This window comes from Alosa alosa, chromosome 7, assembly GCF_017589495.1.
Source record: "Alosa alosa isolate M-15738 ecotype Scorff River chromosome 7, AALO_Geno_1.1, whole genome shotgun sequence".
In the NCBI taxonomy this organism is placed as follows: Eukaryota; Metazoa; Chordata; class Actinopteri; order Clupeiformes; family Clupeidae; genus Alosa; species Alosa alosa.
Genome location: NC_063195.1, coordinates 17,556,821 through 17,575,543, shown reverse-complemented (window position 1 = coordinate 17,575,543; position 18,723 = coordinate 17,556,821). Strand labels below are relative to the sequence as shown.

The 18,723-nt window shown below is 40.5% G+C and overlaps 1 protein-coding gene across 1 annotated transcript in view; it reads left to right on the top strand.

Moving 5' to 3' along the window:
- LOC125298629 overlaps positions 1–18,723 on the top strand; it is a gene marked incomplete at its 3' end in the record, with an annotated part of 40,390 nt that overhangs the window by 7,292 nt on the left and 14,375 nt on the right. Inside the window, 5 exon segments of the mRNA XM_048249443.1 lie at positions 8,928–9,284; positions 9,393–9,692; positions 9,793–9,891; positions 12,641–12,694; positions 14,083–14,161. Coding sequence (XP_048105400.1) covers positions 8,928–9,284; positions 9,393–9,692; positions 9,793–9,891; positions 12,641–12,694; positions 14,083–14,161 — 889 coding nt within the window.

The window sequence follows — 18,723 nt, the reverse complement described above, 5'->3', positions numbered from 1 at the left end:
GAACAGAAGTGGTTGTAACAACCAGAGAATTTCTCTGTAGCAACTATACAGCATTTATTTGAAGAGCTGCATAGAATCCATAGTTTGAGGGAATACAGTACCATGAATGTAATGTAGGCTACACAAGGTTTCACCATCGTCATGTACGGTCTGATAAGGTCCTGACTAGGGCTGGGACACAGCGTCGGCGTATCGATGGCGATTGGCCGCCAAAAAAATCGTCGGCGCCAAAATATGCGGCGTCGATTAGGTCAAGCATAATGTGTGCCGCTAAATATTTTTTAATTTTACACCTTCAGTGTTTCCCATACGTTCACTAATCTGTGGCTGGGCGCCACGAAATCATTGAGCTGCGCTTTTCACGCACGCAGCCTTTCCTTGCCCCGGCCGGTCTCTCTTGTAATGAGCCCGCTGCCCCTCTGTGCATTTAACAAAATATTCACGATTGTTGAAGGATTGTTGTCGCCACATTGCTATTAAATCCGCTTAGCATCGTGACCATGCTGCGCAAATTTGTTCAAAACTGCTGCATTAAAGTTAACTCTGCTAAGGTCTCATCACAACATAGTACATTGAGGAGACTAAACGAAGTTAAGTTATGCAATCAAGCAGTATCTCAAAGCTAACGTTAGAATACTGTTCGGATGTCAAGTTTAGCAAACTTACAGCTGCTTGTCAATTTCGTTACTCATTACTCATGCAGGGCTCATTTTATTGACTCTGAATGTTGCAAAATCCCGATGTAAATGGGAAAAGTGTTTTCCAAGACTCAAAAGTGCAATTGTCCCAAGGAGAAGTACGAACCATTATTTGAACTAACTACGTTATGAATTGCATCCACACATCAGCAGCCTTTCTGTGTTAATGTTAATTGCAAGAATTCCTTCACAAACTTCCTGTGACAGGCACTCAATTAGACCTATACACTACTGAACTTTATTGAATGCTACCTCTGACTAAGAATGCATTACTTAACACTTGTATAGTCTTTTATTTTGGAATCTTAAGAGCAATAAACATATATTCCAATGTTAAGGAATTCATGTTTTTTTTATTCAGATATGTAAATCAACATGTATAAGTTGATATTAGTCAATTAATGGGGAGATAATCGATAATTGAATCAAATCGAAATCTAATCGGACTGAAAAAAATTAATCATTAGATTAATCGATGCATCGGAAAAATAATCGCTAGATTAATTGTTTAAAAAATAATCGTTTATCCCAGCCCTAGTCCTGACTGATCAGACGCAGTGACTAACTCGGGCTGACTGTCGTAAAGTGGTTTTCTCTGTGTCATGTGACAAACACTTTGGAAGGGATTTTACAGATAAACAAAAAATCCTAATTTTATTTTTCAACTGATCATCATCACCCTACATATAGGGCAGACAGACGCTCATGAGTTCATGCTTTGTTTTATCGCTGGATTTTAAGATAGCCTATTATGGCAACAGATTGCATTTCGAACTACAGTCATCTCTAGCAGGCATTAAATGACTGGAGACTTTGTGAATTTAAAGATTGTCATAATGTGCTGTCTCTGCTATTGCTGCTTTTGATCAGTTACATTTATTTGCAATCTCCTGTGGTGGGCTGGACATAGCATCGAAATGCCCGCCCAGATTCCCCTTTCCGCCTTTAACGCATTCACACTGTTGCCGGAACTTATCGATTCTGCAAAAAGTCTAGGGTGCTTGGTAGTAAATTTGGCGAGACACTTCGTCCCGCCGTTCCGCCTCGGTCTATGTGAAAAGGACAGGTGTTCCGCGAATTTGGTACATAATTTTGCTGGGATTTTGGCAGTGTGTAAGGGCCTATAGTCATAGTCAATGTCAGTCAATTTCTCCTGCACCGCATGCATCAATGCAATTATTATTTATGACCGCCGTGCAGCGAAGCGGCGGTCTACGGAGCCCGTGAGGTGAAAAAAAAAAAAAAACCGAAGGTAAAAAAATCAACTGAGAAAAGGTATGTACTTGGGACAAACACTGACTAGGTTTTGCAAGATTTTGAGTTTGTTCTGAGATATTGAGGCGAGATCTCGAGTTTGTTTTGGCGAGAGACTTTCTTTTCGAGATATTGAGTTTTCTTTTGCGAGATCTTGACTTTCTTTTTGCGAGATATTGAGTTTCTTTTGCAAGATCTGACTTTCTTTTGCGAGATATTGAGTTTCTTTTGCAAGATCTTGACTTTCTTTTGCGAGATATTGAGTTTCTTTTGCAAGATCTTGAGTTTGTTTTGCGAGATCTTGACTTTCTTTTGCGAGATATTGAGTTTCTTTTGCAAGATCTTGACTTTCTTTTGCGAGATATTGAGTTTCTTTTGCAAGATCTTGACTTTCTTTTGCGAGATATTGAGTTTCTTTTGCAAGATCTTGACTTTCTTTTGCGAGATATTGAGTTTCTTTTGCAAGATCTTGACTTTCTTTTGCGAGATATTGAGTTTCTTTTGCAAGATCTTGACTTTCTTTTGCGAGATATTGAGTTTCTTTTGCAAGATCTGGATTTTGTGCGAGATCTTGACTTTCTTTTCGCGAGATATTGAGTTTTCTCGAGTTTGTTTTGCGAGATCTTGACTTTCTTTTTGCGAGATATTGAGTTTCTTTTGCAAGATCTGACTTTCTTTTGCGAGATATTGAGTTTCTTTTGCAAGATCTTGACTTTCTTTTGCGAGATATTGAGTTTCTTTTGCAAGATCTTGACTTTCTTTTGCGAGATATTGAGTTTCTTTTGCAAGATCTTGACTTTCTTTTGCGAGATATTGAGTTTCTTTTGCAAGATCTTGACTTTCTTTTGCGAGATATTGAGTTTCTTTTGCAAGATCTTGACTTTCTTTTGCGAGATATTGAGTTTCTTTTGCAAGATCTTGACTTTCTTTTGCGAGATATTGAGTTTCTTTTGCAAGATCTTGACTTTCTTTTGCGAGATATTGAGTTTCTTTTGCAAGATCTTGAGTTTGTTTTGCGAGATCTTGACTTTCTTTTGCGAGATATTGAGTTTCTTTTGCAAGATCTTGACTTTCTTTTGCGAGATATTGAGTTTCTTTTGCAAGATCTTGAGTTTGTTTTGCGAGATCTTGACTTTCTTTTGCGAGATATTGAGTTTCTTTTGCAAGATCTTGACTTTCTTTTGCGAGATATTGAGTTTCTTTTGCAAGATCTTGACTTTCTTTTGCGAGATATTGAGTTTCTTTTGCAAGATCTTGACTTTCTTTTGCGAGATATTGAGTTTCTTTTGCAAGATCTTGACTTTCTTTTGCGAGATATTGAGTTTCTTTTGCAAGATCTTGACTTTCTTTTGCGAGATATTGAGTTTCTTTTGCAAGATCTTGACTTTCTTTTGCGAGATATTGAGTTTCTTTTGCAAGATCTTGACTTTCTTTTGCGAGATATTGAGTTTCTTTTGTGTTTCATGTAGATAGATAGATAGATAGATAGATAGATAGATAGATAGATATTTATTGATCCTAGGGGAAATTCAAGACGCACTCAAATGCCTTCAATAAATTCCACTTTTATGTCATAAATATAACATGCCTATGATTAATGTTTGTATGGCCACCCATTTGAACATTTCTGGCTACGCTACCGAGAACAGAATCTCTCAACCTCACGTCTTGACAGGTCACGTCTAACGTAGCCTACTACTCCCCAAGGGGGAGGGGTAACTTTTGATACATTTTTAAAAATAAATCGTTATCAGCCAATAGGGAAACTACCAGAAACAACAAGCAACAACGCTTTAAGCTGGTAAGTGAGACACATCGATGAATGCACACTTAATGCAGAATCACCACAGAAAGCGTTTATTTGATTATTTATTATTCCCAAGTAGACAGACATCATTTGGACAAAATATAGAGCATATTAACCTCCGTTGCTCAGCCAAATGCCTTCCTGTTACGTCCTGTTATCACGGAGTTACAGGCGATAAACGATTTTTGATGGTCACAAGTTTACTTCATTAGCGGTTTATTTTTTGGATTATTAAAGAGTGTTTTTCATTTAAAGGTTTGACTTCGTGCTTATTCAGTAGAGCATTTAGTGCTCTTCCCAATCCCAGACGTTCACATTGCATGTTTGTTTGTAATGGATGCAACCGCGAGATAGGCTACGCTTTTGACGGTTAACAGACATGAACCAAGACATATAGCCCAGCAGCAATCTAGGGACTGTTTCCCTACCCTCCGACAGAATTGTTAAAAAAGACATGACCCTCCCCTGCCAATTGTCGCTGTCTTCCGCCCGCGCTGCTTTAATTGCGCCACAGCCACACACTGTGATAACGTTCTTAAATCAATCTTTCCCGTGAGCTTGCATGCTACCATTCCTTCCTTTTCAAATGTGTTGCTCCTGTTTGCACAATTTCACAAATAATCATATGTGATTAATAATATGACAAATAATCCCAGTGCACGGGGACCGAAACAATGCATGCCAACTTTTTCCCTGTTTCTCACGTATTTTAACTTCCCCCGCAGTCTTGCCGTTTTAATTTTTTCCCGTAGAATATCCCATATTTTAATACTCTCATAACAGCCCTGCCATCGGGCCTGTCTCTGTGTTGCCCTGTTGCTTCCCCTTGCCCTTCCAACGAAACAGATGTCTTCAAATCATCGTTTTCCTTGCTTGAAGGCGAACTTAGAGTGATGTTAACCTATTTAAGTTTAACGGCGTGATTGTCGTGGAGAGCACGATTCATTGGCTTGCATGTTGCATGTTCGCACCTGAGGCTACTCAGCTACTGTTTGTTTGTATGTTCACTCCAAGTTGGCCTACCATAACTTACCAACTCTGCACTGTAGACCCTAACTGGCTATTTATATTTTTCTGTGAAATAAGCAAATGTATTTGTTCAACTTTATGAAGCAGAATTACGCACTAGGCTACTTGGAACATAACACATTTGACAAAGGTTATAGTGACAAAATATTAACTCATTGAATGCCAAGCTGTTTTCGGGAGCTTTGTCCTAGAGTGCCAGCAATCTAGACCATTGTTGATGATTTTTGTACAGCCACAGCATATTCTGTGTTATAGCTATGAACACATACAATAGCTCGATTAAAAGGTGAGACTTTAAGCTCTCGGTGGGTGCAAACCGTGTATTTCTACACGCCTCTGTTCCTGAGAAATCCCAAGCTAAACAGTGGCTAGTTTTCATCAAAATCGCTTTTTTTTTTCTCTAGAAATTGAGATATAACGTCTTTCATGAAATATGAAGTGTTGCCTGTTACTTACTTGTGTAAACCTTCCGGGAAGTGATCAACGAGACCTGGCGAGACTGCCACCTAGTGATAGACCCACGAAAAGGGCCTGGTTTTGACCTGACGTGCATGCCTCACTGATTCGACCCAAAGCGAGTTATGAAACGCACAATCTGGACATTTTATCATGAGTTTCACGATTGTCATATATTTCATTTCCATTCATCACAGAGTTCCCAAAATCACATATAAGGTGTGCTGGAGTGTCTAGTTTCGTAATTTTAAAAAAGCTAAAAACGTAATATTACGTTTTTGGCACTCAACGCATTTTGGCACTCAATGAGTTAACTTTCAGTGTTTTACGATGTCTTTGTCATGGGGAAGTTTTTTTCCCCATGCATTTATTCTAGGCTACTGTCAGTGACTGCCGTGAGAGAAGCGGGTTCTGTGTTTCGTTCATGTCAGTGACATACGCGAGAGAAGCGGGGTCTGTGTTGCGTTGCGTTAATTTATTTTCAATTGGGCATGCCATGTCGTCCACAGCTCAGTTCTGACAAAGCCGAATTTACTCCTTTTGAAACAATGAGTGCGCGCGTTTGTATGGTTATATTGGTTGACAGGGGGGGATCCCAAGCAGCTTTCAGCCATAAGGCTACTTTGAGAACATTTCCTAATTCACCCGACACTAATATTCAAAATGTTGAAAACTATTTCGGCATAGCCTATTAACTGACCACCCGATTCACGTTGACTGGGGGGCAGGGGGGGCCATCAGACATTTGTTCCAGTTAATCCGGCATAACTAACATGCAATAACGTCACCAACAACAACCAAAACTAGGCTACTCATTGTCAACATGTAAATTAAATGTTAGAAGTTAGTTAGTTATTAACAATTAATTGATAAACTTTTACTTTGATCAGATACTTTGAGCACTGATGCAGTTAGCATAGGCCTCTTACATGTTTGCAGGTAGGCCTACATTTCATTCTGTTTTCAACGGCAAACGCAAAACAGCGCCAAAACAACCACTAGTGGACAAAAAGAGTATTACATGTGTACTGTTAAGACTCGCCATAGAGAATGAATGGGGGAAATTGCGGAGGTCATAGTTTGACGATGTCATACTCCCGTGCGGGCCAGATGCTATATACCACGGACATGATTTGGGGGGCCATCCAAAATGAGTTGGCGTAGTTTGGGGACCACTGTGCTGAGTAATAAATAATTAGGCTACGTGAATTTAAGTAACAACTATGCCGGACTCCCGGAATAAAACAGGTTATATAAGTTAGCAGATAATTAAACACAGATAAAGTGCACACGTGCTCAATGGAAATGACAGTTCATCTCATAACACAGTTCATCACAAATTCAATCATAAAAACAAAGGTACAGAAACCACTGTGCAAACACTGCAACAATAAATACTTCACACAGCAAAGGCTTCGTATATCACCCCCTTATTCCCGACCACCGCCGAGGCTCAAATTAAATTATTCAGCACCAGAAGGAGCGTTTGTTCTCTCTCCACCCTCTCTCACACATATATACCTGCCGGGGAGTAGGCCTACACTTCCCGGAAAAAGTACAAAAAGAACGCAGGATTAATACATTACAGTACATCACCAAATGACTGCTGACTCCGTCACCACTGCTGCCGGACGTGGGGTTCATTGAAGGACATAAAACAGAACAGCGATCGCACTAACAGGGCACAAACTCCCAAATTTAGGCCAAATGGCACTTGAATGATTCGTCAACCACACCGACGCTAAAAGGATTGCCCACGTCCCAGCACGGCAGCCGTTGGTTCTAAACTCAACAGTCCGCTGTCCCTTCCTCCTGTTCAACAAAGACCTTAGCCATTTATCCCATCCCTCATTAACAAATGCAGCACAGGTGTGCTGCTGCATCCACCCCAACACCCCAGATCACGGGACTGGACCACGCCCTCATCCACAGCAACAATTATCGCAACACACCCGCTTACATCCACCCCTACATCAAATGTGTCCTCACATTCACCCCGACACACAAATCACACTTGATAACGCTGGGGCAGCCGACCCTGGTTGGTCCGAGTGGAGCGGCGTAAACCCTCTGTGCCAGCGGGTGAGGGATCCCGGGGTGTTGGTGTAGTCAGGCCAGTGCCTAGTCCTGGGGCTGAGCTGGAAGTAGGCCCTTGAAAGTCCTGCAACAGTTCTCCCTCAAACGAAAATATTTTTAAGGATGGTCTGGCAGTGTTTTTTTGCGCGTCTGCAGAAGTCAGCCAAATATGAATGTAATTCTGCGGCATAAAGCAGATGTATTTGTTTATTGTACAGAAAAATAAAAATGACATGTCAAGCAGTCAATTGACTACATTGCAGTCAAGAAGTAGGGCAAATTAATTTCTTAAACCAAAGCGTGGGTCATAGTTGTCTAAGCCTCTATTGGCGTAGCCTGTTAAAAAAACGCCGCCAGATAGTATTAAATCGGCAACAACATTGTTTTCTGCAGAAGCCTACCCAAGGCTACAGATTAATTCTGAACAGTTATTTCTCTACTGGCTCAATTATCACACCACTGTTTTGATTTACGTAGCTGCGTTACCCCCAACACTGACAATAATGTAGACAGCAAATTTCGATTTCGATTTTCGTTACCACCGTGTAGTCAAGCCTTAAGACATACCCAAGTAGCCTAAATCGAAGTAATGTTTAATTATGCATGATTTATTTTGTTATTGAATTCAGTAGGCTGGGATTACTCGGCAAGTCTCCTGCTTTTTTTCAGTAGGGGTGGCAGGCAGAGCGATGTACAGTGGCAGAGCGACGCACAGTGGCTGAAAGTGGTACTAAAGCTTCACGCAGCTTCACGCCTCGTAATGCGCGACTGAAGTGGTCATTTGAAAGCGATTCCCACTGTATATGCCTTTCAGCGTGATTTATTTTTGTGGAAAAAATGTGCTGGACTGGGCGGTGGTCATATTTTGTACCGCTCTGCGGTACATCTAGTTTTTATGAGTATAGTTTTTGGGCTTTTTGCCTTTATTTGGACAGGACAGTGGAGAGTGAGACAGGAAGCAAGTGGGAGACAGATGGGGTGGGATCGGGAAATGACCGCAGGTCAGATTTGAACCTGGGTCCCCGTGGGCACTCGGACCCGTACATGGTACATGTGCTGTAGCCTGCTGCGCCACAGCACCCCTCATCAATGCAATTATAAGGGGAAAAAATATATCCTAAGAAATGTAGCATTTAGAGGCTGCAAATCCATATCCCCCCATTCATTCTCCACTTGCTTGCAAGCGCCCTCTCGTTGCAGTTATCCCCTTATTGAAAATTATCTGGTTTTATCCCAATTTGGGAAGGGAAAATCAGACATGGTCATTTTCAAAGGGGTCTTTGAAATTTCTCTAAGCCCTATTTTGAGAATCTAAATGTACGACCATGCAGCGCAGGTGCATAGAGGGTGTGTCTGAATAAACCTTTTCTATTTTAACAGCAGAAAAAGGTCTTTATGCCAGACACATGGTTCAGAAGGGTTGTGCTCAGACTCTAACTTAATTATGGGAGTGTTTTGGGCATAACATTCAATAAACTAATCATGGTCTGGGTAACTCTTGGTGCGTTCTTTTAATTTCCATGAGGGATTCAATGATTTGAGTGCATGAATAACAGTTCAATGGAATTCAAGTCCAGATATTTGCCTTATTGTCTTTATTTTTACAGGGGATTTTCAGGTTGTTGGTCCAGACCAGCCTCTTCCTGCTGTGTTGGGTGAAGACCTGGTTATTCCCTGCTCTGTAAAGCCCAGCTTCAGTGTTGAGAGGATGACTGTGGAATGGTTCAGGTTGGATCAACAAGGACAGTCGTCCTTGGTGCACCTTTATAAAGATGGCAAGGACCAAAATAACAGACAGATCCAATCCTACCAGGACAGGACAAACTTGTTCAAAGATGATCTGAAAATGGGCAACGCTTCGTTAAAACTCAGCAGTGTGCAGGTGTCTGATGAGGGACACTACAAATGCTTTATCCAGTCTGGATCAGACTATGATGATGCCCTCATTCAAGTCATTGTTAGAGGTGAAATCTGTTTTATTTGTCAAAATACCCAGCGTAATTATGTGTGCTGATACTTACAGTAAACTGACAAGCTAGTCTGAGTTCTTATTTTAATTTAATTTCATGCAGGTATTGGACAGGCACCCCGTATCGTATCGGAGGGTGTCACATGGGATGGTGGGATCAGTCTTGTGTGCGAGTCTGAAGGGTGGATGCCTGAGCCGGTTCTTGAGTGGCTGGACAGTCAGGGACGACTCTTGACTGCTGAACCTCCTGAGATGCTGTTGGGTTCAGATGGCTTCAGAGTGAAACGACGACTGGTTGCTTACAGAAGAGATACAAATAATTATGTTTGCAGACTCTCTCAAAAAGATGAAAGACCACCCTTTGAGCGAGAAGTTAAGATGGAGGCCATATTTCATATTTCAGGCAGGGCACTGTATTCTTTCTGGTTGTTTGGTTTATGTTACTTACCAAAGCATTTTTTTTTTACCAAAGCAAGTACATTTTTCTGTATTTTGTTTTGCAGATAGTGTATTTACTCGGCCCTGGAAAATCCCTTTCATTCTATTTGTATTGTGTATTGTCATCATTTCATTGATGGTGGGACTTATAATTTACTACAGAGGTAAGGAAAAACTTTTTACAGGTAAATCATTTTACAATATTTTCTGTATAGTTTTTTATGGCATTGTGCTAAATGCATAAGATGTTGCATTTTGCATTTAGAAACCCATCTACATAATCTTTTCCACATGTTCATTAGGTGTTTATGTGTTATAAAACATCACCAGCGAAATAAATAGAAAGTATTTCTGCTTTAGATGGGCAGTGCACCAGTTGATGTCTCTGAATAATGTTTTCTTGCGTGACAGTAGGGGGAAGCCAATCCGGACTGACTTGCAGGGTGGACTTTCACAAATCCTTTTGGAAAATAGGTTTCCTGCGAACACATCTGCATATTTAGCTTTATAAGACAAGCATGCTGACAAGTCAGAGTTAACCATTGTTAGCCATTAGCACTACACAGCCAAAATGTTCTCAAATAGAGTTCTGAGAACTCTGCATATAGGTGTCGACACATTTTGTCACCATGCACTAGTGCTTATCTCAATCCTCAATTGCAATATGAACCAACGCAATTATCTAATCGCAAAAGCTACAAATAATTGTGCAGTTAATCTTGTCACATTTATGACTTTTGTATTCAGGTCATTCTCCTTGACTGTGGCACTTCTGACTGGTGAGCGTGCATAGCAAGGATGGAAATTAAATATTTTGTCCACCTGCCACTGTAGCTGGTGGATTCCAAAATATACCAGCCAGTCAACTTTTTTTACCAGCCACTAGAGAAACAGTATGGAAATGTGATACCATGATTATAGTAACCAAAATGATCACGGTTATCAGCATTATTGTGATACCATTAAAATGTGCTGAATTTTGCTAAACCTACCAACTGTCCTTCAAGCACAGTAGCAACAAAACTAAAGGTCAACAGAACCACATTCACATTAGTTAGTTAGTTAGTTAGTTTTATTAGTTGTCCCCTTAGGGAAATTCTTTTTCACATTTTTCCATACCGCTTTTCATCCTGCATGGGCCCAACACAGAATGGCACATACTAGGAGTTATTGACGGCATTAACTTTTACAAAAGACCAGAAAACAATCTTATGGCATTTGTGGAGAAGGATGGTTTGTGTGTTTTTTTTCCTACACCTCACGGTAAGCTATTTCGTTGCTCTGACTGGTTAGGTCTATCCAATTGAGTGCAGAGGCATTCCCCCCTGTATCGGTTGAAACACGCCCCATAATTACATCCCAATGGAGCAGTGTCAGACTCATATTCTGACTAGAATTGAGTATGACTGCATCAGGCTAGTCAGACTATTCTGTCTGATACGCCATGCTGATGCTGCACCTTAAAATAACCCTCATCACCTCACACATGAAACATAAAAAGGTTAATGGAAAAAAATTAATGAAATGTTAATGAGAAACTTTCTGATATTTGGAAATGGAAAAATAATCGCTAATGGACAAATTAATCATTAGATTAATCAAAAAAATAATCATTAGATTAGTCGACTAATCGAAAAAATAATTGTTAGATTAATCGTTTATAAAATAATCGTTTGGGACAGCTCAAGTACAGATGTATAGTCCATCTTATACACACCAATTGAATTGAAATAGAAATTGCAAAGATTTATATTTTTTGTGGAATTATCCCATATTTAGTGTAGTCATTCCATATCAGAACCCCTGAAGTACACAAAGGGGTTCATAGACAGTTAGCATTTGATTGTCAGTATGTATTTTGGATAACCAAAAGTCCTATGGGGAGTTTCCATAGGGCATTTTACAAAACGCATGAGCATACCTTGGCAAATAATGGTCTAAAGTACTCATATTTTCATTGTATATTGATCTACTTTTGAACACAGTTTCACAAGACCTTGTGCTTGGTCTCTTGTTGTGTGGCCCGCCGGCCAATTTTCAAAACCCAATGTGGCCCTTGAGCCAAAAAGTGTGCCCACCCCTGTTCTAGCCTCTGTAACTCTGTGTCAGTACATCACACAGTTCTTCTGATTGTTTTCCAAGAAACTACAATGTCTCAAATTTCCAAAGAGGTCAAGCATTTGATTATAGGCCAGGCTAGGTGGGAATAGTGACCTCTGAAGCAGGCGCTGTGCAATTTCAGGCAAAACCTGGAAATTGGTATTGAGAATTAAGCTGTTAATACTCTAGTGTAATATTGTATCATTGTAGGATTCTCTGGTTGTTGCGTTGTGTTTTAGTTCTAATGGTTGTATTGAAGATGGTCAATAAAGCTTGACGGCGGGATTAGGATCGGCGATTAGATGATGATGATTTATTGTAGATGGTACAATAATGAATAACAGAACACAGGCTAAGTCTCGAACAGTAAAACTGTGCAGAGTCTAACAATTGTGGTTGTTAGAAGCGGCGGCTGAGCCTTCCGACAGAAGATGCTCCTTGGTCGCTTCCTCGATCCGTCTCAGACTCAAAACCGAAGACAAAGCCTGTTATACCAAAACATACAAACGACAACCATGCCAATGTGGCAGGTGCCAACCAGTGAACAAAACCTGGCTCTGGCCGGATGGAGATACCAGCCCTAATGGCCCATGTTATGTCTGATGTTCCTCAGATGTTCCCAAACATCGGCCTGTCTGACCTTCCTGCTGGTACACAGGCCTAAGGCATAGTTATGTTATGTACAATAGTATGGACCTCTCCCCGTTGTATACTACACACAGACGTAACATATGAACACATCAGAATACAGTAAGAATACCCCAGAATTCTACACCATTATACATTGTCATGATGATATGTTTTCTTTTCAAGGGAGGAAGAAGAGGAAGAAGCAATGGGAGTTAGTAAAAACTAAAGAAAGAGAAGGTATGTATGCTGCGGGCAAAGATGAAAGGCGATATACAGTTGTGAGAATAAGTTTATATACCCATGCTAAAGTTGACTAAAAGAGGAAATCTTTTAGGAAATTGATCTTAATATCTTAATTAAAGAAATTAGGAAAAATCCAACCTTTAAGGACACCAATTTTCTTTGTGAATGAATAATGTATCATAAATAAATACATGTTCTTCCTTAAAATACAGGGGGCATAAGTATACACACCCTAAATTCCCAAAGAGGCAGGCAGACTTTTATTTTTAAAGGCCAGTTATTTCATGGATCCAAGATACTATGCATCCTGATAAAGTTCCGTTGGCCTTTGGAATTAAAATAGCCCCACATCATCACATACCCTTCACCATACTTAGAGATTGGTATGGTTTTATTTCAGTTAGCCTGGAGTGCAAGGTTTCTAACATCCACCAACTCCATGATGTCGCCATGGAATGGAAGAGGATTTCAGTGGCAACCTGTGAAGCTCTGGTGAATAGCTGGTTTGATTTGCATTGAGAGATGATCTTATGGAAAGTACCCCATGCCAATCTCTAGGTATGGTGAAGGGTATGTGATGATGTTAGCATGGGTTCATAAACTTATTCTCACAACTGTATTAGAGGCTAGGGGCTCTTCAGATTAGATTAGGTCAAAGTTTGTTACTGTATGCCAGTACAACAAAATGCAGTTTTACATCTAAGTGTAGAAGTATTTAATAGGTTGGACGAATAGTTTGGCAATAAAAAGCAGGCGATGCCACTTATTAGTTTCTACAGGGGTAGGCCTACCATTAACAGTGTTCATTGTTAGTGGTTCCCCTGTAGAAAGTAATGAGGGCTAGTGTTGCAAGGTTTTGTGAGAAAAACCAGCAAACAACCCAACAAGCGACCCAGAGGCTGGGAATCGAACTTGTGACCGAAGGATGGCTGGTTCAATCCCTGATTGGTAGGAAAAATGTGGGTGGGGGGAGTGATTGAACAGCTCTCCCACATCCACATCTACAGATGAGGTGCCATTAAGGCACCTAACCCCCAACTGCTCCCCGGGCACCAAATTAAAGGCTGCTTACTGCTCGGGTGTGTGTATGTGTACTCCTAGTGTGTTTGTGCTCTTAGTGTGTGTGTGCTCCGAGGTCACTGCTCAAAGTCCCTGATGGGTAAAATGCAGATAACAAATTTCCCCACAGGAGAATAAAATATAACTTAACTTAAAGTATATGTTTGGGGGGTTGTTGCCAGGTTTCTGAGACAGTGCAAAAAACATATCTACATGCTACTGGGCAATGACGGTGAAAAGCATTGATTATTGTTTTTTTCCCTAAGAAATTAGTATAACTTTTTTAGAAATATTCAAATGTTTGGATTTCTTATGTTACCCAGGTGATTTTCATCTGGAGAACTACCCAGAGCAAGGGCTTAAAAAAATGCTTCCTGTAGTGAAAGATTCCAAGAGAGTTTGGTGAGTAAAGCCTCAAAAGGTAACTTTTTAAAGCTACATTGTGTAAGAATTTCTCCCATCTAGTGGTGAAATTGTAGATGACAACCAATTGAATATTACTTTCTAGCGCCTCCCATTCCGAGCACGATTTAACTCCTAAGGTAGCCGTTTCATGCCAAGATTAACATGGCTTCCAGTACAACTTCATCAAGTATTCCTTCCAGTGATGAGGTTAGATTTTACTAGGTAGACAATCTTTACAACTAGACTGTCTTTTTCATCATTGACGTGAGGACAAAAGTGTCCTAGACTTTGTTTAGCTCGTGTTGTTTGTTCAGTGACTTATCTAAGTCACTGTGAGTTACTATTTTTGTCATTTTCCTTAGTAAAAAGATATATTCTTTGCTTTCTTCTTGTCTCGGGGATTAATGTCATGTAGGCTATGCTCACGTTTTCAGCATGAGGACAACTCATGTGTAAAACCACACAGCGACACAAACGTAAACAACAATGGAGGGAGGAGAGGGATGCACATTTTATCTATACAGTCATTATTTTGAGTTTGTGTCAGCTAAACATGACCACATTAAGGTACATTGTACATTCTGTGTTGGCGACAAAGTGCTGTCTAGCTAGACATCCCAAGTCTCCCGAAGTTTTGGGAGTCTCCCACATATTGATATCGGCTTCCTGACGCCTGCAAATTACATAAAATCTCCCGGAACCTAGAGCGAACAAGAGCACGCAAGCCAGACCGGACTTTAAATCGTGTGTGCATCTGAGTTTAATGCACACACAACGGACAGGGAGAGAGAGAGGAGTGGTGCGTGTGTGCCTGAAGCACATCCAAGACAGAGAGCATCCTGGTCTGTTTTGCTAAGTCAACCAATCAGTTTTCAGTGTAGGTGGGCTTATCTCTTTTCTCCTGAACTTAATTAATCAGTTCAGTCAGTGTATCTAGGAACAGGAGCATCATGGCAGAGTCAGTTCCCCTCAAAAAAGAACATTTAAGACCCATTTCACATTAGACTACACAAAAGTGTACCCAATTGTCTCATAAGAGTAAAACATAATGATAGTCTTGCACACTGCACTGTTTGTAACAGTGACTTTAGCATTGCTCACGGCGGGTTAAATGATTGCAAAAGAGTTGTTGAGGTGAGTTTAACAAGTGTAATTTCATTTGCATATTACTCAGGCCTATACTAGATGGCTAGTTGCCAAGGCTACATGAAAAGGCCAAACTACCAAAATCTACATATTTTACTATCACAATTTCTATCAATAGGCCTTCCTTATTTGGTGTACTGACTAGACATTATTGAACAAACATCTGTATTTCAGTATCTAAGTAGGTTAGGTTGGGATGTCTCCTATACATTGTTGATATTACTGTAAAAATGCACTTCCAGTATAGTGAGTATTGGCAAAACCGGTTATCATTTTTATGTTGAGGCGGTCGGGGTGTTGTCGGCAGCTGCTGAAAGTAACTAATAAAGTAACTTGTAATGTAACTAAGTTACTTTTTAAAGGAGTAATCAGTAATCAGATTACTTTTTCAAGGTAACTGTGGCAACACTGCTTGATAATATACTACTATACTGAACCCGACAGGCATTTTCATTTTTATGTCGGAACCCAACCCGAGCCCGACACAGATGATGTCTCAGTTATTCCCATGCTAGTGATTAAACGTTCACGTTTGTGGATAACCTGCTTTCTTTAGCCCATTAAACGGAACAAACAACAAATGGAATTCTTGTCTACAGAATCAGATGAGCATGCACACACAGCGCACATTAACAAGAGGCCCAAGCAAGTAGAATTCTAGTCTTTCCATTGACGAAAAGTCTTGAAATGAACTGCAACGGTCTTTGAAACTACAGTCCCTCTGTCACTGGTCCTTATGCAGCATCAACGTTAATTGGGGCAACTCGAGGAAATCCTCCTCAGTTGAACGAGATGACCTTATAGCTTACCGGTAGCCTATGTCTTTACCACAGTAGCTTATAGTACTGCCTTCACATAGTAGGCCTAGACTTAATTTGCTTAGTTTTCTTTGGTCTTAAAATCTCCTGATAAGCTAACAACTTTTTTTTAACGTTACCCAAGACGTGCCGCCTGAAATGCACATGCGTTGTCACGGCCACATGAACAAATCTTGCACACAGGTCTTTTTTACATTTTATTTTATTCTCCAAAAACAAACGTTTGCATCATGTAAAGCAGATCTGTTGGTTACCCAACATAACCTATTTTAAATGTAAAGCTTCCAATGCATATCCCGATCGTGAACTCGAACCAAACCTGACTACAATTTCTAAATATTTGTACGAACCCGACCCGACCCGTCGGGCTCGGGTCAGGTAGCCACACTCTACTCCACAGCACTATTATAAAGCAAAAGAGCTTGATCAGCTGGAGACTGCGCTCACTGCCATGCACAACTGACAGGCTAAGGAAGTCATTTGTCCCCAGGGCCATTGAACTGTTCAATGCTTCACTAAAGGGAAGAGGAGAGATAGACTTCTCTGCATAGTCTGTCTGCCTCTCCACCCTCTCCATGTTTGAGTACTGACTGTCCACTACATGTTTTACTACTGTTTTTACTGCTACACTGTTTTTCATGCTATGTTATCATTTAGCACACATGACCAATTGCTTCTGCTACAATACTGAATGGCTGTAACCCTATTACCTCAACCTATTCTTGCACTGATATAGTTTTTTATACTACCTTGTCTACATTATACATTACTCTCTTATTTGCCCATATTTATTTATGCTGGTCTCTAGACCTTATTCTTGCACTGTTGCACTGTTGGACTACTGTTTGCACCTTCACCATAACACTCACTCTCTTGAGCACCTTACCATGCACACAGATCACAGGCCCAGTCCTGGCCCTGCCAGTGCAAGTGCCTCATGCTTGATCATCCTTAAGCACACTGTGGATTTTTTAATTTAATTTATATAGTATATTTAGTATTTAGTTTTTTAGTTTTTCTTATCTTCTACTGTCTCTATTGTACAGTGGAGTTTTGTTATATGTACTTATATTTACTCTTTCTGCTCTAAGTGCATGTTCAAGTTCAAGTTCAATTTATTTCTTTATCCCAAATGGGCAATTTGATTGCAGACAGGATCACATACCACACGACAAGACACAACACAATACAATACAGACAGATATGCACAAAATAATAATTTAGTTGTGATAAATAGGTCTGACAATGCTTAAAAAGTCAGTAAAACCAAGATAAAACTTAATTAAATAAGTTAGATATAAGAGGAGGAAGTGAATACGGGGGGGGTCACTAAATGGACAAATCTATATTTTCCTGTTGTGTGCATTCAGTACTTGGATAGAAAAGGGGATGAAGGAATTGTTGTACCTCTGTTTAAAAGCAGTAGGAGTTTTAAAACGCAAGCCAGATGGCAGCAGCACTTATTCAGGATACAGAGGATGGCTTGTGTCTTGATATATTTGTATCGCTTTGTTGAACACCTGCTTATTAAAATATTCGGTGAGACTAACAAACTTCACTCCCACTATCTTACTGGCCACATTTACTATCTTGGAAAGTGCATTTTTGTCTCTGATGGTGACATTTCCATACCAGCAGATAATGGAGAATGTGAGGATTGACTCAATAAAAGCTTTATAAAACAATGCCATCAATGTTTTGTCCACCTGAAACTTAGCCAGTTTCCTAAGTGCAGAGAGTCTTTGTTGCCCTCTCTTGCACACCGAGGTGGTGTTCAGGTCGGATTTAAGCCGGTCATCAATCAAGGTGCCTAGGTACTTGTAAGATGATACAATTTCAACATCTTGATCTTTGATGACACTGTGCTTTGGAGCAGGGGGAAGGCGTCTGAAATCTATGGACATGTCCTTGGTTTTACTGATGTTCAGATGCAAAAAAGCATCTTCACACCATGACACAAATTCATTGATAACAGGGCCATGCTCATTCTCATGGGAATTCAGGAGACTGACAATTACAGAGTCATCTGCAAATTTTAGAATGTGCCTGTTGTCATACTGGCTGCGGCAGTCATTGGTGTACAGTATGTACAACAGGGGGGAGAGGACACACCCCTGAGGTGAGCCTGTGGATGATGTTAGGCCACTGGACAGCACTTTATTTACCCTCACTCTCTGAACTCTCTGCGTGAGGAAATCAAGTAGCCAACCAGTCAGGCTTGGGTCAAGGCTAAAGTTGTTCAGTAGTTTCTCAATCAGTAGGTGGGGTTGGATGGTGTTAAATGCCGAGGAGAAATCTACAAAGAGCAACCTTGCATGATTCCCACTTTCCTCCAGGTGTTTATAGAGAAGATTTAGTAGAGTGATGGTAGCATCCTGCACCCCCCTCTTGGCCCTATAGGCAAACTGGGAACGATCCAAGAGAGGTTGCACCTTGATTAGGAGCTCAGCTTTAATCAGCTTCTCTAAGGATTTTTCAATAAGAGATGTGAGGGCAACCGGCCTGAAATCATTTAGGATTTGGACCGACTGACCTTAGCAACATGCACCACTACAGACTGCCTCCATAGAGATGGCACCCTCTGCAAGGAGAGTG